We start from the raw sequence: 22288 nt of genomic DNA, 5'->3' as shown, positions 1-22288 counted from the left end.
GTTGGTTTAAAACAGACAAAATATCTTGTAAACCATCTAATGAGCACAAAACTTGTATTGGACAACAAAAGCATACTGCTACCGTGCATAACATAAAAAATAATAATGATGACATTACTATTATTTTTGTGATCACTAGTATATTCCTTCATTTATTTTCTGTACCACTTATCCTCACAAGGGTTGAGAGGGATGAGGGAGCCTATCCCAGCAAACTTTGGGCTATCGGTGGCCAGCCAATCGCAGGGCACAAGGAGACAGACAACCATTCACGCTCATACCTAGGCGCAATTTTGAGGAACGCTATTATAATAAATGTTTATTATAATGTGCTTAACCTCAACAAAAATAAAAAAGCTAATTTAATTTAAGGGCGGCCCGGCGGATGAGTGGTTAGCGCGTCGGCCTCACAGTGGGCGACCTGGGATCAAATCCAGGTTGGTCCACTTGTGTGGAGTTTGCATGTTCTCTGGGTTTTCTCCGGGTACTCCGGTTTCCTCCCACATTCCCGAAAAATGCATGGTAGGCTGATTGGACACTCTAAATTGCCCCTAGGTATGAGTGTGAGCGTGAATGGTTGTCTGTCTCCTTGTACCCTGCGATTGGCTAGCCACCAATTCAGGGTGTCACCCGCCTCTGGCCCGAAGTCAGTTGGGATAGGCTCTAGCACCCCCCGTGAACCTAATGAGGATAAAGCGGTTCAGAAAATGAGAGATGAGAAATTTAAATCTATAAAACAGTGTCTTTATCAGAAGGATGAGAGAAAATGCTATTTGAAATAATTTTCATTGGAGTAAAAAAAGATGAACCAAATTAGACTAACATTGTCCTGGACTAAAATGAAAACTAAAATGCTTGGCATTCAATCGACTAAAATGTGACTAAATAAATACAGAATGTGTTTGACTAAATGTAGTCAAAACTAATAAGGGCAATTGAAATGAGACCAAACAGGGCATTCATTAACACACAAGATGTCAGAAAGTTGGAGCCTGTTTATTAGCCCTCACGATTACATCATAATCACATTCACCTTCCTCTTCCTCGCCCGTCAGTCCATAGAATCAACTAGAAAAGTCCAAAGGTTATTTTAAGACAAACGTCCGTTAGAAAAAACACACACACAAAATAAAACAAAAAAACGGGGAGCTTTCTGACTCGGAGTCGCCACCCAGGCTAACGAGCTAACACGCTAACGAGCCGCTCTGTGACTATGGGCAGAAAGACGTTAGCGTTTAGCATAGCAGTCTTGAGAAGAGGGCCTTCTCCTTGCGACAAAAGTGAGAGGGACCAAACTTTTTTCAATAATTTTGATGACATGTACATGTAGCGTTAGAAAATTAGCTCAGTAGGAAAACAAATATACATTTGTGGCATTCGGGAAGGAGTGAAAAATAGTGAACGCAATTACAGAAAAAACATTCACGCATCAAAGACACAATCATCACAAGCAAAGACACAGCGGATACACACTCACCCACAACACATGCAACCTCCTCTTCATTTTGGATGGTTCGGTAGGAAACGATAAATTGAGCGCTCGCTAACCAAACAAACAAAGCAGAAATTCATTTTGAAGTGATGATACATTAGCATATTCGCTAAAAGCAAATATAATATATTTCAATAGACCCCTGAACCTAAATCATTATCACCACACACGTACTTGGCTATGCTAGCACTTCTTTTCACAAAGACAGTCAAAACGCAAAACGGTAACCAAAAGTCTGAAAACAAATTCATTTTAGCCGCAACATTGTTTTAAACACTCGACAACAAAAAGGTGACAGATTGCTAGCACTTGAACTACTATCTTAACATTTGAGTGCATACATGCTAGCTCGGCGCTGCCCGCCAGCGCCATGTGGCCTGATGTTTGCACAACAGAAAAAAATGAATATTAGATCGTCTTGCGCAATAAAATCGAGAATGAAAACGAGCTTCGAACGGAAAAGACATGATTTAGCGCATTTCTCTAAAGCTGGCATGTTCAAAACGGCAAGTGAAGAAGCTTAAAACAATTGACAGTTCCCGAACTTAAAACATCTCTTTGCTATGACAACGAGCAGCGCAATGCTAAGCCGGCAGAACACACTTTTGCTAAGGCTCGGCGGCCAAAATTAAAAAATGAACAAACTTTACTGGTGTAAAATTAGCAAAGTGGCCATCAGTTCCGCGGACAGTGTTGCTAACTCCTCAAATGTGACACGCCTCGTGCACCTGAAAAATCGTTTTCATGAACACAGACAAACACACACAGAACGACTCACGCAGCATCACCACACACCGTTATCGTGACAACAAACAATAGATAACCACCAAAAATGGACTCCTACACAATTCCAGCCACATATACATTCACACACAAGAGATACATCCTAACTACCAAAACACATTCTAAGACGCAGACACGCATGCACACAAAAATCGGGTACTATCAAAGATGTGCTTGGGGCAAGTAAGCCCACCCCACTCCGCATGGTCTGCTGTCAGACGACAGTTAACAAAATTTAAGCTTTGTCAACTATTTTACTTGTAAAACCGTAAACCAGCGCTTTGTCACAATTGCTTCCAAAATGACGTCAAGAAATCAAAAGGATTGAGAGTTTTCTATCTACAGAAATCTGTGACATTTCTGAAATAACAAAAAAAGAGCATAACGATCTGCAGCATGTTTAAATTCATTATCAACCTGATCAACATCGTCTTCATCAAGACTGCTAGGCATCATGTGGTGAAAAGACAAAACGAGTGGAAGTGAACTTTGTTCAAAAGTGTCCATGCCGGAAAAAAAAAAACAATCCCCCCCAACCCAAAAGAAAAAAAAGTCAGAGAAGAAGTCTGACATGTTGGAAGTTAAAACCAGAAGAAGAGAGCACTGTTCCTGTTTCTGTTAATTTTCTCCAGAAAAGGCAGGAAGGAGGCGTGGCATCCGAGGGAGGGAGAGTGGTGGGAGCCTCTTTAGTGATCCTACAGAAACAGGAAATGACATCAAATTCATGTTGATTCCTTCAAAAGAAAGATGAAGACATTGTGTCATTACAAATGTACCCGTCTACAAATATCACTGTGTAGGAATGTGAATATTTTGCATCTGAACACACTACCATCATTGTTTGTACACCTCTCTTAATAAAAGAGAAACGCATTGTGGTCCCAGAAATAATATAAAATTGAAAAAATTAAATCTACATGAGAATGAAAATGAGAACAATGTTTAAACACAGAAAAGTGCACACTTGTAGGTGCTGACATTTTAGAACAAATGTGAAGTCAGATATAGGTTTTTGACCTGGAGCTAAGTGACGGACTATCAGCTTGTATGTCAAAATTTTGGGCCACGATGCAAATTAAAATGGCGGATGAAGTTTCTTAGTCTTATCATTCACTCAGTCATCTTCCAAAGCGCTTATCCACACAAGGGTCGCGGGGATGCTGATTCTGGAGCCTATCCCAGCCAATCACATCTTTCACACACTACACACTATCAATAAATCAATGACAAATATTTTGATGTTTGTGGACTGGCGAACACTGCTTAAAGTTACGATACCTCTTCTGGCGTCGCATTCTCTTTATACCATTTTGGACGCAGGCGAAGCCTTGGCTTGTTGCTCGTTGCCGTTGTTTTTTTCCTAATATTGTATTTACCCTGTATCCTCTCTGTTTAGCCAAAGCCAAACTTTTTTGGCTCGACTTGTATTAGACCCAACTATGTCTGTTTGATTATATCACTTTCGGTGCTCTACCTGGATCTGGGAAGGGTTCCACAGGTACGCCTGCTGGCGGTAATACTCAGCCAGCGCCGCTGTGTAGTCCGGCAATGAACTCTGCTGGGACGACTGATCTGCGCAAAGACACAAAAATATATATCCTCATTCTTCATCCTCATAGAACAAGTTTTAGCATGCTTGTTCTTCATTTAATTACATTAATAAATACTTTTCTCATACTTTTCTTTCATTTTTGTCAGTTTCTCGCATCTTTCATACAAAATTGGGACACGGGTCATTTTTAAAGGATTGATTTGGTAGTTTTTGAGGACCGTGGAATCAATTACGGATTTTACATATAAAGTACTGCTATACTTACGAAATATTCAGGTTACGAAAAAAGTTCCGGAACCAATTAATTTTGTAAGTAGAGGTACGACTACTTTTTTTCTTGTAGTAGTCCAGTTTTCTTGTAGTAGAACAGTTTTTTAGTGGTAGTGCGGAAAAAAAGGGAAAATGTGGAAGAATTTAAAGATAGTGTTTTTACTATTAGTCCTAAAATAAAAACTATGGAAGAAGCTAAACTATTACAGTGTTTTAGTAGTAGTCGTAAACTCAGTAAAACTGTCATTGTTTCAAGTGATAGTCAGTCCTGAAAGGAAATAAAATACAACTATCGCTCTTGCAGTGGTCCAGAAAAAAAAGACTTAGTAGAACTGTTTCATGTAATAATCCTGAAAGAAGCTAGATTAGTACTTTGTTTCTTGTAGTAGTCCTCCCACGCTTTGCTGTAGTCGCTCATCACACTGGCAGGCTGACTCTGCTGACCTACACACACATTTAGATAAATTATATATGGGGCAAACCTACTCAGCTTCATAAACCTGTGACTCACCTTGACTCAACAACCTAGTGAATTGTCTTTATTATTGTTTTCGTAACTTACAAAACGAGCACAAAATGGAGTGTGCTATTTGCTCGTTTTGAATGTTATGTTGGTCTTTATTAGTTTGATTGTATGTAGTGAAAATGTACAATAACCCTGGCTGGTCACTGGCTCCTAGCCAGGGACTTTAGCTCAAAAGTGAAAAAATTAGTGTCCCGACTAGCGCGCATTTGAAACACAAGATCATCTGCACTGATACCGTGAGACAGGTTAGCAATTAATGTGAAACCCGTTAGAGCTTTTGTTTGCATCATGGACAAAAATTACTGTTCATGTCTGCACAGAGATTAAGTCAATCACATGCCCATAAAACAAGCAGCCGCCGGTTTCAGGCAGGCAGAAATGACAGTCAATGGGAGATGTCCCAGTTTTGAAGGAAAACATGTAAAATGTAAAAATAAAAAATAGTCACATTGCTTATTAAAATAGCTGCCAATGAAATCCATGCAGCCTCTGTTAGTAAGCCTTTAGCGCTTCTGTTTGCATCATGCATTATCACTACTCCGATAAGACTTAAGTCTTTGATGGCAAGCAGGCTAGGCTAGTTTAAGAGAATAATTAAAATGAATAAATTGTCACCATAATTGTGACCAATTCATCTTGGTAGCCCTACAGTTACGTACGTGTGTGGATATTAATGGTTGGGTGAAATGTATGTAATTGTAATTTGTGTGTAATACCTGGATCCTGTTGGGCAGTGTTCTGCCAACTAGTCTGGTATGTGTTCCCCCACACGCCCGTCAGGAAAGTTTGAGGACCCCCACAGCTGCAAACACAAATGAGTGGGTCACATGACACAAACAATCAAGCAAGCAAGCAAGCAAGCAGGCAAGCACACAGTTTTGTCAAGGGAACCTACTTCTGGTGGGCAGGGCCTTGAGTGAAGTGACTGAAACCGAAACCTCCATTACTCATGATCCCAGAACCCTGAATACACAATATAAGCATCATCAATATTTTCATCAAGCTCTCTAACATCATAATGAATGGTAATAATAATAGCAGATTCACTATGGCCCGTGCCCTCAGCAGTGCCCGCAATCTGTATGGTTAAAACCACTGAATAATATTTTACCAAAATAGGTTCCACATAATGTGATAAGTTTCCTATTTTAGCACAATAGGTATCACAAGTTAAGCTTTGAATGTAATGAATGAGCCCCACCACTGCCTCAATATAACTCAAAGACCCTGCTGCTGTTCTTGCAAAGAGGGCGTGTTCATGTGTCGTACCCCAATCTTATCATCAATGAGCTGTCGAGCGTGTTCCATCTGCTGTGCAGACCCCCTGATTGTGAAAACACGTGTATTTGGGTCGGTGGAGGGAGGCGGGTTTCTCTGGAGCTCCACATGAGCTCCCGACTGCTGGTTGATGCTCTTGATGGTTTCACCCCCTGCGAACACACATTCAACAGTCAATTTTTGTTTGCTTTGAAGAAGCAGGCCCTCGTGCCTAGCACAAAAAGCTGATGGCTGCGTACCTTTGCCAATGACCAGGCCGCACTTGTCGGCAGGGATGGTGTATGTGACCTCTTGAAGGGGTCCGGGGGACCCCACGGTCCAGTCCGCACGACCTCGAAGCCGGCTGCTCCTAAGCACCGAACCAAAGCCATCGCGCTCCTGAACGGAAGAATTGGGAGTTATTTTCGCCTACTAATGTGACTGGTATCCCACTAGGACCCTGCTTACATTGAATCGAAAAATGTGGATGGAACGCGCAAAGATACTACTGATCAAAGACTTTATCAACCAGTTGTGAGCCAATCATAAGTGGCCGGGTGTACATTGTGCATTAGTACTTTCTGAGGTTGAAATTGTAACCTAAGTAGCAAATAAACCCCCCCGATAAGTTACAAGAGAACAAAGCATAGGAAAAAAAGTGGAGATCAGAAACATAATGCAAATTAATGATATTGGCAACACAGATTGTCTCTGCATGAAACCGCATAAAAAAGCAGGGATAGATTTGTTTTGTGGGGGGAATAAGGCATTTCCCTAAGTTTACCTGTGCAGTCTGGATGAGATCATTGACGAGGTGCAACGCATGCTGGCACCGTTCCGGCTGACCCATCACCATGGCTACACGCTCTGGACTGATGCCGTCATCTGCACAACACATCCAGGACTGAGATTGTAGAATTATTCAGGTGAGTATTCTGGAACAAGGTTCACAATACCCGCTTTGAACTGAATCCGCACGCCGGCATCATTCTGTATTTTCTTGATCATCTCGCCGTTGCGGCCAATCACAATGCCAACAGCAAACCTCGGAACAGGAACCTGTGAGGGAGAACGCAATGGCCACCATCAGTTCCACTCGTGAGAATTTTTGAGGCGAGCTTTGTTTTGCCCATGCGTACGTCCAAGCTTGTTCCTCCCAGACGAGAGGAGAAGTCACTACGTCCCGACCGGAAATCAGCATCCTTCTCTCGGATCACTTCGAGCACCAGCTCCTTTGCCACCTTCAACACATGACCACATTACATTAAAAAAAAAAACAATTAAACCACGTTAGTGGACACAGAGAAATTAAACATTACAAAAATGCATGAATAGAAGAGTTATGGTGCAGTCTGTCAGCTACCATAGGTACCATTGCTTGGAAGGTGTTAAGATTTTCTACACTGTTTTAGTGACGTGATTTATCCCCACTGCAAAAGGTTCAGTAGCCACAAGTTGCACAATATTTATTGCAAAGTTCAAACACTTTTGCTGCATTTCTGTGCATGAAAGTTTTAGATTGAATGAGCAGGAAAAGACTTGTACAAATTTTGCAAAAATCAAAATGATGTAGTCAGAAAAAGTCATTCAACAAAGAGTATAATCAGGTATTAAAATAATTTTAGGGTTTGCCTTGTAGCCTTGATACATAGCCCTTAGCCTCAAAAGGTAGTAAAAGAGAATAGTCCTTTGACAGCTTTCAGTGAGACAAAATTAATTTCTCTGTGTCCCCCAAACCAAGTGACACCATAAAAATCCTGTAGGGCTACTTATAGCAAGGAAGCATATAGACATTCACTGGCCACTTGATTAGGTACACCTAGCTAGTTGACTGTGTAGGCAATTTGAGAAGAGTGAACGCATTGCCACTTTCAGAAAAAAAAAAGACAGATAATTTGAGCTTTATCACAGGTAGTATGAGGCGCTGCAAACATGCTTAATTGGTGCTAAGAGGCTAAAAGTGTGGCAAGGATTGCACCCTCAGCAGGAGCCTAAATTGTTGATGCAGGGCTGGATGGATCCCTGTTTACGCTGTTGAGACCAAATTATTATCCCACCACTGAAATGTTGCAGGACACGAATTTGTTGAGTTACTGTTTCTTTTCTATCAGATCAAACAAGTCTGGCTATTCATTCATTCTGGATAAGCACATTTATTTACAAACATGCATCTTGTAAGCAGTTTTATTCCATATGGTCCAGTTTGAAACATTTTTTTGAGTGCATTGGCAGGACCTGCTGAAATGACTGATTTTCATATTCCTTTTCAAAGTGTAACCCCAAAGATTGGACCAAAACTAATTTCTAAGAGCTAAATTCACCCATATTCTTTAAGGATCACAGCCTGAACCAGGTGAAGTGCTGGCTTAAATGCAAGGGTTTGACAGCAATTGTTAGAAAATTCCAACTTAAAAGGTGAGGGGGAAAATGTATGATCTAGTAAATATTACAAAGTTGTGATATAATTTTACGCCTCCACTTTTTTCTTTTCCGCGCAGGTCTTGAAATTTAATTCGCTTGAAAGCCTAGCATCAGTGACAACAATTATACCAGCTAAATTTGTCTCGGTATTTACTGTGATTTTGAAGGGTCAGCCCTCCTTAGTTAAGATGTTAAACAATCGATATTTTATTTTTAGTCAGTAATTGTTTTTTTTCCTATTACAGGCCTGAAAAATGCAGCAGCTTTTGATAGAGTAATAAGATAAATACAATATTTTTTAAATGACCATCAGAGCAAATCTGATGATGCAGGTGACAACTAAAAACAACATTCATAAAGAGTGGGAATGGTGTCATTTCCAATCAATGAACAGCTGTAACAATGTTTTTACTTTTGTAAATGATGGTACTCTTTTGCCTCTAAAAATATAGATGAAAATTGTGTTAGATGGTGCATCATGTCACCGAATATAAGAACGTTCACTGCTGCAATAAGGGGGAAAAAACAAGATGAAAAAAGTTTGACCCTAGTCCTTGCAATAAAAGATAAGTCTCCATCAACTTATCGCATTTAAAATATATAATTTAATAATGGATACAGTGTACATGTATCAGTGTTCCAGGAATGGTAAGAAACAGAGCAATGGAGAGTCAGTCATTACAACATTCTTCTGACTCTGCAGGCCTGCAAAAAGGGGAAAAAGCAATAAATTATTAACTTAGATCAATTCGTTATCTGTCAGCCAGTATAAGGATATCATATTTATACTGTATGTAATGTAGTAGAGGTAATTTTGAATTTATATTGAAAACACCTTATCTTATCAGTTGCAATTGAAAACAAGAAGTGTGCCATTTATTTTTTAACCTCTATGGTCTTCTGGCCTATAAGGATTTGGCTGTTCAAGAGCTTCTCAGCCGTGGGAGGAGGAAGCTTCACTCCTTGTCGGTGAGAGGGTCGTGAACAAGTGTTATCCTATTACCGTCTCCCAGCGGATCCAGTATGTGCATAAGTCAGGTGTACCCAAACACCTTTGCTTGGTCGAGTTAGTAAAAGAAGAGCATTGGTATTTAAGACACCCTTAATCGCTACTAGTGACAACAATAGGTGTCCCATATATTTTTCCCAGTAGGGAAACCCAAAGTCTATCGCCGTCAATGGCAGCCAAAGAATCTCGGTAAAAAAAATTCTAATCTTCATTAGAAATAGAATTATGAAGGAATTGACTGCTGCTAGCTAAAGTAACAAAATTTTAACAAAATAAATGATGGCCTGTTTTCCAGCCTATTGGAGCTTCTGGCTCTTTGAAAATATGGCAGACTGAAATAAAAAAAAAAAAAAATTTTAAAACCATAGCACTTGGCTGTAAAAGAAAAAGACTGGATAGATTTATATAGTCTATGAGAATGCTAGAACATGCACTGAGCAGTATAAAATACAAAAGTTTTAGGTGACAGAGCTAAATCTGAAACCAGTATCGGTCACACATTTGGTGTCAGCGAAGTAGCAAAAATGACACACAATGTCAGCCCTGATTATAACTTAGCACTAACATGTAGTAAGAATGGTCCACTAAATGAGACAGTAACTTACATGCTGAGGAGCAGATGTGGATGGAATCTCATCTGTACGTTCCGCACTTGGTCCGCCTTGGTCACAAACCGCCGCTTACATTTCTCCATGTCTTTTGGTTTTGTTTTCATAGATAGGATAAACATACTCCTTTCATGTAGTCCCAATGGGAATATCTGGAATCACTCCAACATAAACCATGGCTACCATGTTCTGTGGTTGCCATAAATCCGTGGTTTAGGGTCATATTCCGTTGATGGGAGTAACACAGAGATATCAGATAGCAACCGCCTTGCAAGAGGTTTGTCCGGGGCTGATGACGTATTGGTGCATATGCAAGTTGAAAGAAATATGATAATACAAACTGGACATCAGATAGGACTTTCCTTTCCTTGATTGATATACATCTTCAGCTGTTCAACAGTCTGGGGTCTCCGTTGTTGCAATTTACACTTCCTAATGCTCCACACATTTTTAATCTGAAGTCCAGGCCAGTCAAGAAACTGCAAGCCACACTGCTGAGCACTGGGATGTTGATGAATGGCTTTTGCTATGCAACGAATGCATAGTAGGGTTTTAAGTTGAACTTGTGAATGTAGCCAAAACTGCATTTTCTGATAATGTGGTAATATTAGTTACACATTGATGTCAGTTTTTGATGCAGTCCCTTCAAAGCTGTCAAAGGTCATGGGCTTTCAACGTTGAATTTTCACCCTTCCCACTGACATCCAGTGATTTTTATCCGGATTGTCGGAGTCTTTTCGAGATATTATGGAGCAGAGGTGATGAAATCCCTAAATTCCTTGCAATTGTACATTGCGAAACATTGCCCTCACACTCTGACTTTTCTTTTTTCTCATGCACTTGATGACAAAGAGGTGAAACTGGCCCCGTCATTGCAGGTAAATGACGTAGCAGCACTTGGAATCTCCTTTTAGACTCATTAATGGCAACTACCTGCTCCCAATTATCCTGTTCACCATTAAGATGTTTCAAATAGGTGTTTGATGAGCATTCGTCAACTTTCTCAATCATTTTTGCCACGTGTCCCAGCTTTTTTGGAACGGGTTGCACCCATAAAATACAAAGTAATGTTTTATTTTTATTTTTTTTGCTAAAAGTAATAACGTTTATCAGTTTGAATATTAAATATATTTAAAGTTGATTCAATCAATTATAGGTTGACTTATTTGCAAACACTGTATTCAGTTTTTTTAGTACCACATCCTAACTTCATTGGAATTAGGGTTGTAAAGCACTACTCGTGTGCTATACAGGCTGAAGGCCCTCTATTGGGAAAAACCCTAACCTAAGGAAGGCTGTCCTCTACTGGGTGACTCATAACTATAAGTCCGCAATTAATTCATCAGCTATGATACAAAAAAATATTTAAAAATCGGACTTGACGATCAAAAGATCCTGGCCCGTGCTACATAGCTACCGGGTTTTAAGACAATCGGATCACAAAGGCAAAACATCAAAGTTATATTCTACAAATAGAAAAAGAACATCAAGATCAACTACTATTACTACTCCTACTACTACTGCTACTTTTACTACTCCTACTACTACTACTGCTACTTTTACTACTCCTACTACTGCTACTTTTACTACTCCTACTACTACTGCTACTACTGCTACTTTTACTACTCCTACTACTACTGCTCTACTGCTACTTTTACTACTCCTACTACTACTGCTACTACTGCTACTTTTACTACTCCTACTACTACTGCTACTACTGCTACTTTTACTACTCCTACTACTACTGCTACTACTGCTACTATTACTACTACTACTACTGCTACTATTACTACTGCTACTATTACTGCTACTACTACTACTGCTGCTACTATTACTGCTACTACTGCTGCTACTATTACTACTACTGCTGCTACTATTACAACTACTACTGCTACTATTACTACTACTACTGCTGCTACTATTACTACTATTACTACTATTACTACTACTGCTACTATTACTACTACTGCTACTATTACTACTACTACTACTACTACTACCACTACTACTTGAGTGGCAGGAGAGCGTATGATTTTCGAACCTGAACTTTGTATGGGTCTCCAGAGATGCGTAGAGGTTTATCTGCTCCTGTGGGCATTGGACCATCCTGGATCATCATCATCTTGACACCCGCACGTTCCTTTAGGAGAACCAAACGTCAAGAACCGATTGGAACAAATTAGAAAATGCACATTGGGAGTAATACCTGCAGTTGCTTTATTGTTTCTCCTCCTCGACCAATCACGAGCCCCACTTTGCTGGCGGGAATCAGCATCTCCTGCACCAGGACCCCACCCTCTCCATCACCATGGTAACCGGGACCATTTCTGCAGCGTTCCACAATCTGGACCAGGAGACGCTTAGCTTGCCTAGGTGCGCACACAAACACGCATTTACATATACATGGACAGATGAGTTGAACGGAGCCGGCTCGATGTGTTGGTGAAGCATACAAGCTGTAGCAGCGTGTCCATTGTGTGGAAGAATTATACCTGATAATTGGAGTCACTTGCAAATTATGCAAATAGACACTTACTTGTTAACACTTTAATCTACCCTGTGATGTGACTTTGTGTTCAAGAATCTGACCTGACTTTTGCAAGTACTTTCAAGACATTTAAAAGCAGTACCTCTACTTACAAATTCTTCAACATATAAATTTTTCAGGTTACAAAACGGTTTGATGTGGAAATTATTGTTACAAAACATGATTTGTCCAGGTGACAAAACATCAAAAGAGGTATCGCACATCTAGATAACAAGGAAATGCTGTATTCCCTTTCTACAGTCATTATACTATCCATACTCATAAATTTTACACCCTCCTCTAGCAACACCGATGCTAGATAGCTAACTTCACAACACTTTACAGTCAGGGTGCACACCCATTAGTCCTAATCCCCGCGAATGCACCACGAGGACCATCACCTGGCCGCATGGCACCGACGTGAGTGACTATAGAGAGAGTGAGAGAGATTTGAGCTAGGGCAACCCCTTTGGCGATTGCATGTTTGAACTGAGGCGCTTTCGATTTCTTACTGTTTGGTATTGTTGTGGCGTCATTAAACTGTCTTAAGAGTTTTATTATATTTTTGCATGTATGCATACATATTTCATACAAAATTGGTATCATGTTATCATTTTTAAAGGAATTATAGTGGCTAGTATTAAAGATTGGGGAACAAATTATACTAATTCAATGTAAAATATGCCTCTACTTATGAAAAAAGCTATGTGTGTGTGTGTGTGCACATATATACACGTGTATCGTCATATAAATAGATTTATATGCCAATGGCCATACAGCGGGTGGAATAAAAGCCATTTGGGATTTTGGAACAACTTTTCAGTCTGCACTTTGAAAGTGGAAAGACAGAGCAATGTGTTCCAACAGAGAGAAGAGGTCTGTGATTATCTGCTAGCGCCCACAATTCCTTTGTGGTGGACCAAGAATGACGTCAGCTTCCACGTTTGGCCATGTCATCCAAACGTCAAGCAACAAGCACAATGAACAAAGTTCTCTTCCTTTGGCCAGTTCCATTTTCTTTTTTTATCTACCTTGCAAAATTATCAATGAGCACTTTTTATGCTTTTTCATTGGTAACTGCTATGTGTATGCTAAATACAATGGGAAAGATGAGTAGCTCTATTCAGGAATTTCAAGATGTCTGCTGTCAAACATAAATACTGTACATTAGCTGTTCATCATCCATAAATATATATTCAAGCTTTTCCTCTTCCTGTGTTTGTTATCAAAATAGAATACAACAGGCAGCAAGTCTGACCCAAATCAAATCAAAAGCATTTGTCATTCATTCCAGTGCATACAACGAAATGATGGACTGTTTACACAAATGAACAGAAAGCGCTCCATTACAGCTTTGCCCTCACGCAATAGCGTTCTTTCCAATGATGCCTTCACTACGTATTGTCAGTTATAAATATGTTGTAGGGTAGGCATGCTCTGCTGATGTAGTATTCAAGCCATGAAATAGGGCACAGTGTAGTTTTACAACGCTACAGCCAATATACACACGCTTCCTTAACATGGAGCTAATCTAACTGGACAAATACCTAAGAAGGTCACTCAAAACGTTGCATAATGTTGCAAGGGTTAGGAATGCAGTGCTACTTGTGTATTATTTTGCTAGTTAAGAGTGATTGTGTATTTACGTATGAGGAGAAAAGATGTTGATTGTATGAATACACGACAGCTGTGTTTTTGCGTGTGCAGTGCAATCTGAGGCAAAGACATAGTTTCATCCTTACGAATCATCCCACTTTTTTCTCCTGTCTTCAGGAAGCACACGGAGGATTACCTAATTACTAATAGGGGCATCTGAAAGCTGCACTGTGTATCGTCAGACAAATTAGTATTAATGTTATTATAGAAGCGGACCGATGACATAATCGCCTCAGAACACACTGCGCACCCGAAGACAGTGCCCACTGTATATAATTTCATATTGTCCACAAATACCATATTTACAAAATCCTAACACTATACATAGACAGTAGAGGCCAAGTGGTGTGTTTGTAGATCTCTTCTCAGTTTGTTAATATGTGTCATGTAACGTAAGCTGATTGTGTTATTTTTGCATTGTGTAACAACTGCTTGTAGTGACTGTTCTTATTGGTCTGTTACACCCGCAAAGTTTGATGGGGAAATACTTAGAGCCCCATTATTGAGAATAGTGTGGTGAGTAATTCACTACATTTGTGTTGTGTTCAATAAAGCGAGCTGTTTCTTGAAGTGTGTGGTGCACAAGAGATTGTTTGTTACTCTACTTAGTTCCCCACTTCACTTGCCACAAATCTGTACAGCTATTGAGCATGTTGTTTTCCATATAATTATTACCTTTAATTACTTTTCAAGATAAAATGTCTGTTCCTGGTTTTGGATTTGATCAAGTACACACCCCTCAAGAATCCAATTTTTACTCCACTTATAAGTGTACAATACAGAAATACAATTAAAGTATTTCCCTTGTACACAACGCATTTTTGCCTGGTGCGACTTTTTCCCCCAAAGTGATTTATAATGTGATATGGGGTACTTTTCAGCAGGAATTACTAATTAATTAAAAATTTTCGACTAACGACTTGACTAAAGTATTTTGGAATGTGTAACAAATACTATTATGTTTTTGGATAATGATCCCCAACATTAGCCCAACTGTACTCCCTGAAAAACACTAACAAACACACTGACATACACCATACATGAACACACAAACATGTATACAAAGACAGAGATTAAAAACATACACAAACTTGTGAAACTATTACCACATACACGCACGCTCATAAAAACACAAACAGACAGAACGAAAAAAAGCACACAGACACATAAAAACGCGCCGTGAAGATGCACGAACGCACACACAAATTACGGAAAGTAAAAATAGGCAGACCTACACACCCCCACAATTAGACACTGACACACACGGTTAACAACCATGTACATAGATACAAACAAATACACACACATCAGCAGGTGAATGTGTGAAGGTGACATCGTCACAGGAAGCGGACTGAGTTTCAGACTCACTCGATACACTCTGGTGATCCGGTCAGGGAACACGGACGCTCCATCAGACCACCGCTATCTATAAACATACACACGCAGACATTCATCAACCAAAGAGACAAAACACTTGACGAGTACGCCGGAACTAACCGGCGGCGATCTGGATCTTGCATCCCGACTCCAACTGGATCCTGGTGATCTGTTCGCCACCTCGGCCGATGACTGTTGAAAAGGCACGCAAGCACACGAGTGTGAAAACAATCACGTGTGACACACACACACACACAAAAGGAAGCTGACTTACTGAAGCCCACCATCCTGTCGGGAATCTTGTAATCCTCCGTCAACACCCTGAAAAATACAGACCGTTCTCAGGTACACGCTCATCACCTCCATATACTGTGTATGTGTACGCGATTATGCAAGTGTGCCCTACCTTTGGTGGCCGACAGCTGACAGTTGATTACCTACAAATAGAGACGTGTGGATAAAAATATACAGAATCAGACTTTGAGAAATATTGGAACAAATAACACAGAAATGTATACAAACATACAACCACACCCAAACATGTACAACCACACCCAAACATATACAACCACACGAGGTAAATTAACCCATTTTAACGCACTGTGGGACAACCTGTAATTAGTTTAAAGAGTTTGTCCATTTTATGTAAATGTTCTTAAATTTTACAAAAATTGAAAAATTGTTAACTTGGTTAAGAATGGGTTAACTCAGAAACACGCACACACGTGGACTAAAGTGGATTTCTACACAAACTGTTCATTACTGATTTTTATTATTATTGGATTTTTCTTTTTATGAAATGAACCATAATTATACAAGCAAATATCTAATTTTCAATGCGAGAGCGAAAACCTTATAATTGGCTGAGACGAAAATCCACCATTCTTAACATTCCATATGAATATTGTGGTTTTAGAAACTAATCAGTAATTTCATGACAAAATATGAGGTATTTAAAAAAAAATACTATCCCTTACAAATTATCATTCTCCTGATGACCAATGGTTAGTCAAAAACTGGGATTAGCGTAGATTTTTTTTGTCGGCGAAAAGTATTGTAACTTGGACGTGAAACAATTATAATGAGCTTCATTATCAAGAGATTAATCAAATTTGTGGAGTAGCACCACCAATTTCGTTATACGCAGCTGTGTATGATGACAAGGGCTTTTGATGATTTGAGGATGACGATAAAGCCTATGTCTGAACATCTGAACAAATTCAGAATTGGATTGAGAACTTTGATTTTGCACTCTACGAGAAAAGTACTTGTTTTCAGACACTGCCCAAAATAATAATAATAATATTTTGTTGGACCGCCTTTAGCTTCCATTACAACACGCATAGCATTGTTTCAATAAGACTCTGGGATGTCATAGGATTTATTTCCATTCAGAATAATGTCTAGCTTCTTAATGCTGGACGAGCTAGTCCATGGCGACAGACAAGTACGCATGCTGTACACGGTCACAAAGCAACAAGAGAATAGAAAGCCTATGGTTAGCATGTTAGCAAATAGCATAACCAACCATGGAGGAGCCACTCCGTTGTGAGTTCCTGATTTGTGTGCTTTCGACCCTCATTCGTCCAAGAGTTCTATCATGCTGTTTCTTGATTGTGCTCAATGCAGCTTTATTTTTTGCCTATCGTATTGGCCCAATAAAGTTATGGTCCGAGTGCAAAGAAGTAGCGTGCTGTTAGCAAAGTCTTGGCGAGTCTTACTATCAGGCATTTTTATGAAATTATGAAGTTGTCAAAGTCAATCATTTTGGACCGATATTTAACCAAACGCAACATAATTTTAATTTGTGTGTTTACATCAGGTACGGGCAATTAATTACACAAAGGGCCGCAGTGGGTTCAGGTTTTCGTTCCAACTCATAAAAGGGAAACCTTTCCACCAACCTGGTATGTTAGATATACAATCAGTGGAATGCTGTCAGGTGCTTCTTGTTTTAGCAGAAATCTAATTGGTTAAACTGTCAGTGTTGGATTGGTCGGAGCAAAAAACCTGCACCCACAACGGCCCTCGAGGACTGGATTGACCAGGTCTGGTTTACATGCTTGTGTACGTATGTTTACTCAGCTGCCAAACGTCTGCTTTGCCCATCAAAACCAATGAAAAATGTCTTTGCATGTCTCATTAATGGTTTAATAAATAAGTTTCTTATCTTATTTGTGTTTCACACATTTAATACAAAATTGTTATACAATTTTTTAAGGTTTAGCACTGGGCATCTTAGAAGGGGTTGGAACGAATTACCGCGTTTCCATGTAAAATGCTTGTCTACTTCTATAACAAATTCCCTAAGTACAGTCACCACTGTGTATATTTTTACTTGTTTTAAAACACTAGTGAATGTACCTTTATCTAAATTATGATGGGAGTTTTTTTTACCCCTAATACATTGCGGAGGGATTGGATCAGGACTCAATATCAGATAGGAACTCAGGCTCGGAGGATTCACGAAACAGGAGGCAAAAATATGTGATCGGGAGACCACTAGTATACCCTCATAACATAAAACCTGGGTCCGCACACAGAAATGCTCTCACACATAAACATCAAGACACACAAACACACATCCAAATGAACAAATACACACACAAATATCAAATGTCAGCAAGCTAACAGACTTAAGTAGAAAACTTGATAATGAAACAAACAAAACCCGCCCACTACATTTTTTGCGATTATGCTATTATGAATAAAAAAAGAATCATGACATTTAACAGGAGGCTTGTGAGGTCATCATGGTATAACGAAAATGCTGATGTAAGCATCGTTATTATAGCTTAATGAACATGCTGAAAACCCATCAAACTGCATACCAATCTGGTCCAATGTAAATGACTCAAAATAATTGCATGACCTAACATCCTGGTTAAGCGATGGTGCGAGGGTGAGCGCTCACCTGTGTCGTCGCAGGCTCGCTTGTAGTAGAGTGACGGCTCCGCGCTCGCAGCTGAGCTGTTTAGGTGCGCCATGGCCTCAGTGCCACCGCCACCGATCTTCCCCGCCATCTGACAAGCACAAACAGTTAGCATGTGTGGCTAAAAGAGTTAGCATGTTGCAATACAAAAACTGACCAAAATGGATTTTAAATGTACAAGGATATTATTTTTTTGTGACTTCAAGACAGAAAGTTTGCAAATCAGTAACAGAGTACATTTTCATGTGGATAACCAGGCAAAGTATGCAAATAGTGTATGTGATCATTTCCATGCACTTGCATGAGGGAACATGATTGAGTTGGTGGACTTGGAAGTGATTGACGGTCTACAAGCATGTAGGGAAATTCTCGATTTTTTGACTCATGTTTTTTACGAACAAACGTAAATTTACAGTAACTGTAAATTAATGAATTTTCGATTTATCCTGGATGTCCGTTTCAAGTTGAAAACCCTCATCAAAACATAGGTAAATGTATGTACAGTAGTAGAGTGATCATTTTTTTCTTCATCGCTGATATTCTTTTTAGCAAATTTAGAGGCAATTTGCATGACATGCCAAATTTTGACACCCACTAAGTTTTCTTGCAGATTAGTCATAGTTCCATTTAATATTGACTCATATTTCCAATGATACCTTGTTTATTACAACAGGTGAGAAAATGCAATCCAAGTGTGCAGATCCGGAGACCTATTAAAATTCTATTACTACATGCACTGACCAAAATTAGCCAATGACAAAATTGCTTTCCCACCTTGAAACAACCAAATTATTACTTATACTATTACTCATTGAATTATTAAATTGGAATCACGTTTTCCTGCAGATTCTAATTATAGCAGAGTGCATGTAAAAAAAATGGGGGGGGGGCTGTTCACGTACCTATGAATACATTTAGAGTACACTATATTAGTGTGTTGGGGGTCTACACAGGAAGTTAGCATTCTTAGCTAACAGGAAGATAGCGAGTCACTGAGTAAACAGATGTACTGAAGAAACATTTAGTTACTGTATACAAAACACTTAACCCCCCCCCCTGTCCCCAGTTTTGGTGAGTTAGTGTACACAATGTGTGCAACTTACCACGTCCTTACTCGTGCGTTCAACAGGTTGTCAACCTGAGTGACACGTGTGAACTAGGCTGACAAACTTGTGCGCAACCCATAAGGAGGAAAAAAAACATCGTAGCCCCGACACCCCCATTTTTGCGTGACAGCTCGTCAAACTCTCCCCCAAAGTAGGTCCACGTGTACGTCAAAGTAAGGGAGTGTCGTGTGTCGTGTCGTGTTAAAAGTCAACAAAAGTGTCCCGGCTAACTTAGCATGCTAATTTCCGTGCAAGTGTGTGTGTGTTTATGCGTGTGTGAGTTATTGTGTAGTCCAAGTTGCGAGTGTTGGGGAAGGGAGAAAAAGTGTCAGGACTCGAGAGGAATGGGCTGTTCTTGGATGTGGGAGGCCCGGGACTCGCTTGCAGTCATTCGGCGGAGTTTACCTGTCGGGCCCGCTGCAACGCATCGGTCAAGCCGTCCGACTTGAGCCCCGGCTGGCCAATTGAGGCCTGTCCTCCGCCCTGTACCAGCTCCGCCATCATAGCGCCACTGGCTAGCCGCTAGCTTGCTAGCGGTTAGCTACACAACCCAGCTCTTGCAAAGATGCTATCAATTATGACGATGCCTCACTTGAAATTGGTTTCTTCAAATCTAGTAAAGCAGCATGATAAGACTTAACGGGGAGCATGCTTTTTAAGAGCATGGTTGGTGAGGAATACGATGGCATCATTTAAATGCGGTTGAGATTTGGGGAAATTGTATATTATGTTATGGGTTTTGGGGTTGTGTTGTTGTAACGTGACGAATGTGTTGATGTATAGACGATCTCTGCGCCTCAGCTGGCAGTTGACAAACCGACAGCTTCCGGTTCCGTGTCTTGTCACGTGTTCCTCCAGCAGCTACAGGTGGGAAGCAACTAATAGTGAAAAAGTTTGCCAAATCAAAAAATGGATAGGGCAAGTGAAAAAAAGAAAAAGCATCTTTAAAGTCAGAACCGAGACTTGAGAGTGATATATAACATTCTCCATTGATTACGTTGGGGGAAAAAGAACACATTTTGTGATGTGATTGTCACTATTTTATCATTCATTATGCAATATCTGAGCTCTGAAAAAAAGATTTCCCGACTTACTTTTTCTGCAGATGCCAAAAGCAAAATCAGGATTGTCAAGTTTTATGAATAATTTAGAGTGCGTGTGTGTGCGGACGCACCCATGTGTCAGTGTACGTGTAAAGTATTTACTTAAGGATTTTTTTTTAGCAGCAGGGCAGGAAAAAATCAAATGAATTTAAAAGTATTTTAAATGTATTCTATAAATACATTTTAAAATATCTACAAAATGATATTTACATTCTTCATTCAATGTCAATGCTGCTTATCCTCACGAGCGGGTTTGCATGTCCGGTCTATGCCTGTGTGGGTTTTCTCTGGGTTACTCCCACATCCCCAAAAACATCCATGGTAGGCTGGTTCTGTAAAACTGTATTTTATTCAATTCTCTACGTCGCCCCAAGCAAACCCTGTGTCGATAAGCGGTACGGAAAATGAATGCTTTTTCATGCCATATCCCTAAATTGAAAAAAAAAATGAAAAAATCACATGACTTTTAATGCTTTTCACTGACTGGCAAAAACCTTCAAATAGCATACTGTTTTGATTTTATGATGCTCTTTCCTGTCACGGTTGTAAATTGTCAGTTTTGCAATTCGACCAGTGGAAATCCCAATGTGGGAAGGACAATTTATGATATATATTTTTTTAAATGTGTGTTAAATTTGGAAAATCTGTGAATGGTAGATCTCAATGTCTAGGAATTACGTTTGTCAACAAATCATGTGAACTCATTTAAATGCACTAAATAAAGGATTTTTTTTCTTCATTTGTTTGTGAACCACCGGCACAGTTATTAAAGGTTGTTGTTTTTTATTATTAATGCGAACGCCATATTTTATATGGACACAAACACATCTGCGGGTATAAACACAGATGCACTTAAAGCCACTTAAAGCTCTTAGTGTTGTTTCCTGTTGCCATCCAACGAGCATTTCAGATGGCGTCGTCTCTCTCCCTCGCCGCACTGCATAGTACACACACACACAATCCACTCCGAGAAAGTAGCTTCTTGACCTTTACTTCCCATGCATGACCTTCCTTCATTGTCCCCGAGACCATTTCACTTTTCACCCCCGGCCCATTTTATACATGTCCACACGACGAGGTGCACCGATTGCATTCAAACGTCATTTGGGACTATCATCAAGAATGAAACAGGGGCTTCAGGAGGTAAAAAAACAAATTTAATTTAAAAAAAAATACCCTCGTAAGTTCCATACTTAAGATGAGATCCTCTTTCAAAGGCATTGGAGTGCACAATATTGAATTCAATTGAATGCTTTTATTGTCAAGAAACATTCCATCCATTCATTTTCTGAACTGCTTTATCCTCACGACGGGGTGCTGGAGCCTATCCCAGCTGACTTCAGGCACTGGGCGGGGGACAACCATCCACGCTCCCACTCATACTTAGGGGCAATTTAGAGTGTCCAATCAGCCTACCATGCAGTACACATGGACCAGAAAACGCACAACGCGCACACGCGGGCAAAAAGAGGGCTTTCTGGGTAATGAAGTATACTCGTGCACACAACACCCATAGCCAATGGCACCCTTTTGCAGAATAAAACTTCATTACCCACAATCAATACGTGGGTAGGCTGAAGGGAATACAACAGCAAACAGCTCATCGATAGCGAACGTGAGGGTGGAGGCGTTCAGTTTTGTGTAAAGTTACATTAAACGTATGTTTGAG

General features: G+C 39.9%; 1 protein-coding gene across 1 annotated transcript; it reads right to left on the bottom strand.

The window, feature by feature from the left end:
• Positions 1–977: 977 nt before the first annotated feature.
• LOC144074250 (far upstream element-binding protein 3-like) lies at positions 978–20254 on the bottom strand. The gene is made up of 18 exons (XM_077600559.1): positions 19922–20254; positions 18393–18501; positions 15885–15915; positions 15753–15799; positions 15599–15670; positions 15470–15527; positions 12125–12287; positions 11960–12058; positions 7020–7121; positions 6837–6939; positions 6665–6765; positions 6141–6279; positions 5893–6053; positions 5519–5586; positions 5340–5425; positions 4470–4541; positions 3750–3847; positions 978–2970 (listed from the first exon to the last, which is right to left on the bottom strand). The coding sequence occupies exons 1-18, from the start codon at positions 20018–20020 to the stop codon at positions 2962–2964; spliced, it is 1617 nt and encodes a 538-aa protein (XP_077456685.1). The 5' UTR covers positions 20021–20254; the 3' UTR covers positions 978–2961.
• Between the last annotated feature and the right edge of the window lie 2034 nt (positions 20255–22288).

This window comes from Stigmatopora argus, chromosome 5 (genome assembly GCF_051989625.1).
Source record: "Stigmatopora argus isolate UIUO_Sarg chromosome 5, RoL_Sarg_1.0, whole genome shotgun sequence".
In the NCBI taxonomy this organism is placed as follows: Eukaryota; Metazoa; Chordata; class Actinopteri; order Syngnathiformes; family Syngnathidae; genus Stigmatopora; species Stigmatopora argus.
Note: the sequence above shows the minus strand (reverse complement) of the source record. Positions and strands in the feature narration are given on the sequence as shown.

Coding starts and splice junctions, on each gene's coding strand:
- LOC144074250 (XM_077600559.1), bottom strand. CDS start 20,020: ATGATGGCGGAGCTGGTACAGGGCGGAGGACAGGCCTCAATTGGCCAG. Junction 12,288..15,469: donor GGATCACCAGAGTGTATCGA/GTGAGTCTGAAA, acceptor GTGCGCACCTAG/GCAAGCTAAGCGTCTCCTGG. Junction 6,054..6,140: donor CGGCCTGGTCATTGGCAAAG/GTACGCAGCCAT, acceptor GTGTGTTCGCAG/GGGGTGAAACCATCAAGAGC.